A 10,174-nucleotide genomic window follows, 5' to 3' on the forward strand; every position below is an offset into this window, starting at 1 on the left:
GCTCTAATTTAAAGGCTCATAAAGGAGCTGCCTGCTTAAACCCCATCCTCTGGGAGAGGCAGCTGCAACCTCAGAGAACATAAGGGAGCTGCCTGCTTCAAGGACCTGTCCTCAAAGGGACATGGTGGAGACATGGTGGCTGATGACACCCGGGGGACGACTGATGTAGATGAAGCCGTTGGAAGTGGAATTCTGGGTGCAGATGGAACTGAGTGACACCGAGGGTTCTGGAGACCAAGGCGGAGCCGCAGTGACAAGCGTCTGAGGTGGAGCCAGAGTGCCTGAGGACAAGGACGAAGCAGGAGGGAAGGTGAAGCCCACTGAAGCCGAAGAGGTGGATAGACGGATAGCAGCGGATGACTCGTAAGTCCGTGCTGCAGGCAGGGTGACGACTGACCAAGTGGAGCTGGAGGGACAAGGGATCCTGGTAGAGGACAATGGTAACTGGTGAAGCCGAGGGAGGGAGGATTCAAGGTGGAGTCGACAGGTCGACAGACGAATGACTAGTGGGAAACTAGAAAGGAAACAGGTAACTGAAGACAAACTAAGAATCCATGAAAATCAAACTAAACAGAGCATAACTGTGACAACCTGATGTAATTTATATAATGGGCTATTCACTACATTGCTTTGTTTAATGTAACTTAATTATTTTATGTATGAACAATTTTTGCTCTGTGTTTATGTGCAAATAAAATTCATAGTGCTTATTTACTTAGAAAGCATCCTCCCTTATTTAAGTTTAAATTATATATATATATATATATCGACGTCCGGGTTAGCGGTAGCATTAGCCATGAGGCAAGTGTTATCTAAATAAACTCCTGATGTACTTACAAACTTTCCAATGCCTCGTTTTATGAGTACAGAACCTATTTGTACTACTGTAGAAGTTTGGCACCATTCTGGACATTATTAGTGGTGTAAATTATGAGATACAACCTTAGATCCATTAGCGCCTGCACTAAGCCATCCGGCTGATTTCTCTAAATAAGCTCTAACTTAATCATTTTCAACCAAGGGAAAAAGGGGGGGGGGGGGGGGGGTGTTTGGCTCAAGGTCATGGTGCAAAGGACCCTAGGTTGAAATTACTCTGAACCATCCCTTTAACAACTAGTGGAGAACCAGCCACACACAGTGCGTACTCGATGTATTCAAATAATGAGCAGTTGTCATTCCCAATCGTTAAGCCTGCTCCAACCGTGCACCTTTAAAGTGCACTCGTCCCAAAAAACCTGAATGCACAGTTCCAGCAAATCATCCACAAAATCCTCCAGTGGCCGTCCTCCTTGTTATATGGCCTAGAGTTGTTCCTCTGATTTTCTTTTAGTAGTCCGGTATTCTGTTAAGTTTTGCCCCAGGATGAAGCATATAGACGACGTAATTCAAATAGAAACGTTGTTTATCAACCAATACCTAAGACTCTGGTAATCCAAGAGTGAAGAAACACAAACGACACAGCGTTTAAAACACAATACCAGACAATGAACAGAAGGGGAAGAGGAACTTAAACACACAATTATAATGAACTCAAAGACTAACAGGTGTGATTGTTAATGCATATTTGTGGTCACAAAAGACTGGCAGGAACAAAGGAACACAGGAAATGGGTAAATAGGCAGACAGTGTGAAAACGAAACTGAAACAGAACAAAACAGAAACTTCATGTGACAATAATACAATTAACTTTCCATACCTGTTAACACATTCACTTTAAATTTTACACACTTATGACTGGAATGTTGAACATTAATTTGCTGTTGACAGACTGTAGAGGGAACATTAGTTGATAATAACGGGAATTGCTCTAGTTCGTTGTTGTTGTTTTTAATTTTGTGTGTGTTGTGTCACACTTGCAGTGTATAGTGCTACAGAAAGGAAGAGAACACAGTTTATTCAGATACTCAGATTTCTCAGGACAGCTGTCTGTCTGGTCTGAGTCACAACTAGATCACAGGCTAAACAAATTCACTGATGAGACTCAACCCTTCAGTCTGGACTGCGATGTGAAAACAACAGACAACTGCAAAATACTAATGAGGAAACAAGTTTGAGGTGAAACCATTCCCAGCCTTCACAGATGTCTGGCTAAATGCTGTGGATGTGTTTAAGACGAATCATCTCTCACTCATGCAGTGTGTCACATTTCTGTCCTTTTATAACTCGGTTGGTTCACTTAGTTCAGATACTGAAGTATCACTGTGTGTTAAAGCCAGGATATATGTTATACGCACTGCAATTACCATCACATACTTATATATAAGCATAACTTATTTTAAAGGTCGTCACATTAGTGAAATTTCAGTGACATTTTGCATGCAAAAAAATCCATTGTCAATAGCATAGTGATGTATAAAGCACAGCTCACACATTCACACCGAGCAGCTTTCTGTCATGTGACTAATTTGACTCAAGCGACATGCATTGCAACGTGCTGCGTTGGCAACTTTTCGTCCTCACACGAAAATCCCATTCGAACTGATTCCAATTGGAATGACTAGATTTTGTCCTTGAAATTTCATACACGTGACCCCACCTTAAAAGAATGATGTTAAAGGGTCAAAGTTACAAGAGCTGTGTGCCAAATGATACTATACACTATGCAGTCTGATAGCCCCTCCCCTCCAGTGTGTCAGTTGAGGTCATGCCAAGTGTCCAACATTACACACTTTGTTTTCGAGTAATTAAGTGTGTCATCCGGGAATTCAAAGGGCACTTTTTCTTTTTGGAGTTTTAATGTGAAAACAGTAATCACATATAATACTAGTGCACAAGTACACAAACTGGAACACGCCTAGGGTCGGTTATTAGGGCACGTTCACACAGCAACAGAATATGCTCGTCAGTCCTGTTAATCTCTTTTTTGTTATAAGCAATATGAGCTGCTCTGTGTTCAGAAGTTTGATGAAGGCCTGTAGAATTCCCCAAACAATTAAATAACTATAGATGGAAAAGAATAATTGGCAGGCCTATAGTCCTTTTAAAATGTGAAAAACAACAATTCCGATTTATACACTGTAAAAAATAATTGTTGCAATCACAATTCACAACTTAAAATATTTGCGTTAGAATAACTTTCCCAGATTTACCTTGAGACAGGCTAACTCAAATATTCAAGTTGTCACTTACTTCACATTTTAAGTTGACTAAACGTAATTTAAGGCAGCATGCACACTTTTTTAAAAAAATTATGTTTTTACATCTTTAGAACAAAATGAATAACTTAAAACTTGCAATGTAACAAAATAGAAAGGATATCAAATGAATGTGTAATCAAGAAAAATAAATAGACAAAATTACAAAACTAAAGATGAATGATGTTTGAGAGGTAACGCTTCTTATTCCAACAAATATAACAATAGTGATAAAATAATTTTAAATACTATTTAATAAAATGAATATAATGCGCCTTTGAACTAGAGAGAAATGGTGCTTTAACGGGAGCAACCCCATGAACACGGACGCTTTGTGTATAGGCTAAATCTGCATTAAATTCTTATTTAGGTCTTATTCATTTATTGAAGAGAAAATGGTATGAATTATGACTATATTCAGTAGTAGTGAGAATTTTCCATTCTGAAAATGCGTAATGGCTTCAGTGCCATCTAGTGGAAACCATGCCATTAAAATACTTGTTAAAATATAAAACATGCTGCAGCATTTAAAAACTGCACTAGAGTTAAAAAAATATTGCAATTCCATTGTACGAGTGCATGCTACATAAAAGTAATAATTTTACATTTAAAAGTAATCATTTTACATTTAAATCTACTTCTCAAAATAAACATGAATAAAAACACATAGCACCCTCGGTTTTTTTTTTTTGCAGCTGAAAATATCACAGGAAAAATTATATCATGTTGACATATGAAGCATTTAGGTTGCAACCACACAGCAATGCCACTGACTCTGGCCTGCCACATGTTCTTGTGTAAGAAAGTGTGCATTTGTGTTGCTTGCAGCACGTCTTGATATCTGTCAGCTCTTTGTTGTGGCCTGTGCACAGCAGCGGCGGCGGCGGCAGCGGAAACCGTCTTAAGTGAGAACATGTGCTGCACTTTATCATGTCAGCAGCAATACACCCCTGATCTCAGCCTCAGGAAGGGTGTCCAAGTGTGCCTCAGCATTACCCAAAACACTGAGCACACGAATCACAGCAGGCGAGACAATGAATCTCAAAGAAAGCCAAGTCAATTGTACGTAAAAATTTATTCAGCATAATTTAAAATAATTTCACGGTTAGTTCATTTACACAAATTTATTTTGGTTACAAAAAGGCAATTTTGACAAAATTGAGTTCCCAGTGTATAAATGTAGTACCACATACCAGAGACACACAGACCGTGTGCAGCGTGAAGCTCATGACAGCATGCTGCGCTGAAATGATGAAACAGAGACAATCCCTCGTCATTCACCACTGTACACGCCGCCATACCGAATAGTGAGAGCAAGGTTTGCATTTCCCTTACAGATTTCATCTTGGCAACAACACAGCGATGCTTACATCGAATTCGGCAACACTCACTTTCAATCAAAATAAGGAATGATTAGTTGAGACGCTCTCCTGGATTTAATGAGAGAATCGTGTCAGGTGCGACTCAAACGTTAACGTACACGAGTCCAGTTATTCCACTAAAAATCTTTGTATCCAAAAGGCACTCTTTGGCCATGTTGGGGCGGACAAGTAAGAAAAAGCAAAAAGTTCAAAATTTAAAAATGCTAGGCAACTTAAAAATCAGTTATAAAACATTGGCTGTCTAACTTTTTAAAGTGAGTCACAGGTTTCCACAAAGTCGGTCATTCAATGTCAGTTTTGCTAAATGTTTAACCACGGCTTCCAGTTATTAAAGCAAATCACAAATCAGCACATGCAAAGGTCTTTCACACCTTATAGCTCCATAACGCCTGCAGTTCACCGACTGCCTGCTACCATTATTTGAAACTGTGCTGAGATGAAAGAAAAGACACTTTTATGACAATAACACTGAAAACAGTCAGTATGTGAGATGAGGATATTGAAATACAGTGGCCAGTGTCGTTCGCTAACATGACAGACAACTTTTGGCCTCTTATTGAACATGCAACCTCAAATAAAAATAACTCCATGGCTGATAACAACAATAAAATGCCTAACCCGAAACAAACATCTTTGATTGAAACATTTATGATCAGTTCTGAGTGCTTGTTGTGTTTGTACTGTGGACCGGCGGATCACGCATGCCTGCTGCTCAGTCTTTGGGCTTGGAAGATAAATCAGTGTTTCTGTCACACAGTGCAGCGAGAGCGAGCCGTTCGCTGGGTCTGAGGAATGAGGCGTTGACTAAACCAAGCGACGACGACTCCTGTGAAGCGTCAGATAGCGAGACAGGCTTGAAAACTAAGAATCAAGTGGCAGATCGAACTCAAGGCTCAGTACGGCATGCGGAGGAACCTGACTGACGATCTCTGCTGAAGAGATATGGGCTGCTATCTTGACAAAAGTACTAATATAATACTTGTTTAGCAGCAGGATGAAGCCCTTTAAAGAAGCATGTAAGGCACAATTCTCAGGATCATGGGTTAATCTCAAAAACACCATTAAGGGTCATATTTAATCCCAAAATCACAAGTAAAAAAAAAATAGGAAATTATCTTTTGCATTAAAATTTTTGGACCACTAAGAAGTTTTGCATTTGTTAAATATAACTGGAAATGTACAGCATTACAGTATTTGTTGTACCATCTTAAAAAAATCAGTTTGAGTGTGTGGACAGGAAGAGTTTCATTCTTGCATTACAGGAAAGGACTTCAAGATATCTAATACAAATCTGAATGCTTCTTAAAAAAAAAAAAAGGTTTCAATTCATTATGGAAAGTATAGTAATTTTTTCTTTTGATTTTGGAGTAAAATATATCCTGCAGTTTTCTACATGAAATTCATCATTGCATCAGCGCAACCCAAACAATCCTCTCTTCTTTTTTTCAACCTGTCCAAATATTGCTTTTGTGATGACTGAACAGGTACGGATAAAAAATATATATATTTTTAAAAAATATCTAAGGCACATCAAATATTTGGCTGGGAAACTTCCCGCAGAGGGACTATAAACGTAAAGTCTGATGTGTCGACCTCATTCAGTCTTCATCATATTGCACATTTATCGGAAGGCATGGGACAGCGCGGGTCAAGAGAGTAATAAGGCCACAGTCCCGATCAACGCACGTGCTAATGTATCTTTCATTGAGTGGCAATAAACTGTTATTAATCTTCAGAACGATAGGTAAGCGACTGCAACAGACTGCATTTACAGGAATGTGAAGTGAACGTGTCAGCGAAATTCAAAATCAGTGAGCCAGAGGAAGTCCTTTAAGAGCTAGAGAAGAGGCCGAGATGGGAAGAGAAGGATACAAACACCAGGCTCACAGCGTGTTTATGAGTTCATGTCCGACTATAAGAGCACGCACCTCTTGTTATTCTTTTTGGTGGCGGGGTAGAGCACTGCGCGAACGGCCTCCACGAACACCTCTCGCACGCCCTCCTGCAGGAGCGCAGAGCACTCCATGTACTTCACGGCCCCGATCTGCTTGGCCAGAGCGCCGCCCTGCTGGTTGGTGGTGGGAGCGAGCCCTTGCTCCTTCAGCTTCTTAACCGTCTCCGTATCCGAGCGCAGATCCCTCTTGGTGCCCACCAGAAGGATGGGCACGCTGGGACAGTGGTGGGACACCTCCGGGTGCCACTTGTGGCGAACGTTGGCGAACGACGAAGGGCTCCCGATGGAGTAGCAAATGATGAAGACGTTGGTTTGCGGGTATGAGAGCGTGCGCAGGCGGTCGTACTCCTCCTGCCCCGCCGTGTCCCAGAGGTTGAGGCTGACCGTACGCCCATCCACGCTCATCTGAGCGCTGTAGTTGTCGAACACAGTGGGGATGTACTCCTCGGGAAAGGCGTTTGTCGTGTAAGAAATGAGGAGGCACGTCTTGCCCACCGCCCCGTCTCCCACCACAACACACTTAATGGTCTGCATTCTGCGTCCACAAGGGCAGCGGCACCTAAGAGCAAGTCAAGGAGGAGGCGTTAAAGGGGTCATCGGACGCACAATTTACTTTTATATGGTGTTTGCATATATATATGTCTTTGCAGTGTGTGGACACAACCACCGTACAATGAAGAAAATCCATTCGCTCCTTTTTTTTTATAATCAAAAAGCCTGAAGACTCTCAATAATCAAGTCGTTTGGATTTTCAAAACATGCTCCGCCCACGACCGCTGACGGACTGTCCCGTATTAGCATATTACCAGTATTATCATATTTCCAGACCGTGTTAGCTTATTTTCCCCTCCGCCATATGTATACTGTCCGCCAAGGCAACACTTAACATGTCTTGCGTGGACACCCCTCATGGGTGAGCCGTTGCTCATTATCATTTAAAGAGACATGCACCGAAATGGGTCACTGTGAACAGAGCTGTTTTTGAGGAGGTAAAAAGGGGAAACCCATTTACACACCCATTGAGGAAAGTATGTTACACACTTTACATGAAGACACTAAAGAATCATACCAACTTGTGGAAAATGGGCATCCGATGACCCCTTTCAAGGCAGAGAAGCAGGTTGTGCATAGCAAAATGTGAAAATAGGGCTGCACGATTATGACAAAAATCATAATTGTCGATTATTCCCTTGACATTGTAATTGCGATTATCACAATTTACATTGAATGATGTTTTGGAGCGCTGAATAAGACTGGTAACTTGATAGCAGCAATAACATCATAAAAAAAAAAAAAGAGACATTAAGCAAACAAGATTCTGACAGCTGGCCTCATGTTGTCTTTCAGTCATGTTGACTCTAAATATCTTGCTATGCTTTGTTATTACCAAATACTGGATTCATCCTTTTCATCAGCTTGTTTTCTTTCAATTAGCAGAGGTTTTTTTTGAAGATTTATTTTAGGATGTGACTGATAGTAGGCCTCAGATCTGAGCTCATGCACCTCAGTTTATTTAGGTGGATAAGCTTGAGAGAACTTTTGTGTTCTCATAAACTGAGGTGCATGAGCTCAGATCAATGAGGCCTACTATCAGTCTGATCCAAAAAGAAATACAAAACCTGTCCTAATTGAAAGAAAACAAGTTGATGAAAGGAATGCATCAAATATTTGGTAATAAAGCATAATGAGAGATTAAGACACGCTTTTTAAAAGACCTGTCTTTTTTGACCGGGAACACCAAATTAGGTAAAGGATTTTCAGTACAGCACAAGGATTAAAAAATTACACATTAAATTATTATTATTTTACAATATGAATAAGCCAAGTAACTGTGGTATCACCTGGAAACAACAAAATTAGATTTTTGTATTCAGTTTTAACTTTTGTGCATGTAGGCCTAATCATGCTTTATCATGAATAATTGATAGAAATCAAGGAATTGAGATAAATATTGAGAAAATCAAATAGACCTTGTGTTTCATATCACAGTCAAAACATCCTGAAGACAGTTTACAGGATCTCCACTGCTTTCATGATTTGAAAAAGATCTCAAAGCATCTTGATTCAATCAAAACAATACATTATGTATATTATTATGAATCCAACATAAATCCTGTCACATTTCATTCAGTTCAGGATTTTTTGGGAAGAGGCCGGGAATCAAAAACCAAATCACTAAATCCCCTTGAAACCAGCAAACTTAATTAACTGACTCAAACTCTCAGGTTAGTAAAGTGGCATCAGGTCTCTAGACCTGACAGACACACTGTTATTGCGGAAACGGCTAATGCTAACCGTTAGATTAGCTATCGAAAAGTTAATAAGTCAATTAAAAAGTCTCATTTTCATATTCAAGTTTTTTTTTAAACTAACACACCAGCACATGTTGTTAACGAGGTGTTAATACTAGAGAAGTGAACCCTTCCTTCACTTTGAAAACAGTTTCTACAGACTGTGACATTGCTTAGCTGCTATTAGCAGTGACTGTCTCAACACACAGCCACACTTCACACGACGATTAAGTACAACTATCCCGCTATAATATTATTTATAATGATGATTAGTTTACTGTACACTGTAATAACTGTTCTTATCATTACTACGGGTATCTTCATTTTTTATTATTATTTTAGTTTTACTGCTGTAAGTTACGTTAACTTAGTGTAATGACGCTTTGAAAATATATGTAAAACAATCACGCCACGAACGCGCTATTCAATATGAAAATAATAATAATATTAATATTAATAATAAAAATAATAATAAAGAATGCTGTTGCAGTTTTGACGCGCATGAACGCAGTTCAATCACTAACGTTACATTATCAGGTTTGACATGGGAGTTCCTGCGCGCGCCCAATGACAACAAGTATTTCCTGTATTTTTCTCACATCCATAACATATGTTTTACACAGTAACTAAACACCAGAACTAACACGAGTCTTCATTTAAGCACTAACACGATAATATAACTTATTAAATGACTTTTAAGAAGTTCTCACCGCCTCAGAGATCCTCGCGCGCCTGTCCGATAGCGTTCAAACTCGCGTTCGCGTGAACTCGCACACTGTGATCTTACGGAAGCTGCAGCGAAACACAGTGTCAAAATAAAAGCCAAGAACTCATTTCATTCTCTTGAACCCTTGTTATGAAAAGTAGTTAAGATTTAATTTGTGTACTTGAAGCTTAATGGGTAAAATATTTGTAAATCAATATTAGTCTTCAAACTTTGGTCCTCTGGCCCCTTCTTAAAACTGAGTCTGAATTTTGATTTAGTTTTAATTTTGATTTAGTTGCCACAGCTGATGTGAAGCTGCTACATTGGAACACTGATCAGCCAATCACATGACTTGGACAAATGCACATGGTCACATGGATCATGCAGTGTTGAGGCTCGTTTAAATGGATGCGAGACTGAAACATGAGTTCTTCTACACAGTATGTTCATATTAATCAACATCACAAACAAGAGTGCCGGTGTTGTGAATATCAGCACGACTGTGATGCGGCAATAGACACGAGGCCACAGCTCACTGCCATGAAGTTTCTTACACAACAGTTTCAACAAGATTTTAATAGAGAGTAGTTGAAAAACTATGTATCATTCACAGACAAATAAAGCGATACAGTGAAATATTTTGATACGCACTCATAGAGAAAAAAAAGAAATGCCTCACAATCACAGGCTAAAGGCATTGACCAATC

At 39.7% G+C, this 10,174-nt stretch overlaps 1 protein-coding gene across 1 annotated transcript; it reads right to left on the bottom strand.

Moving 5' to 3' along the window:
• Positions 1-4,190: 4,190 nt before the first annotated feature.
• rhogd (ras homolog gene family, member Gd) lies at positions 4,191-9,543 on the bottom strand. The gene is made up of 2 exons (XM_079891935.1): positions 9,472-9,543; positions 4,191-7,029 (listed from the first exon to the last, which is right to left on the bottom strand). Exon 2 carries the CDS (start codon positions 7,002-7,004, stop codon positions 6,429-6,431), a length of 576 nt encoding a protein of 191 aa, XP_079748061.1. The 5' UTR covers positions 7,005-7,029; positions 9,472-9,543; the 3' UTR covers positions 4,191-6,428.
• Between the last annotated feature and the right edge of the window lie 631 nt (positions 9,544-10,174).

Source organism: Squalius cephalus, assembly GCF_949319135.1.
Source record: "Squalius cephalus genome assembly, chromosome: 14".
Lineage (NCBI taxonomy): Eukaryota > Metazoa > Chordata > Actinopteri > Cypriniformes > Leuciscidae > Squalius > Squalius cephalus.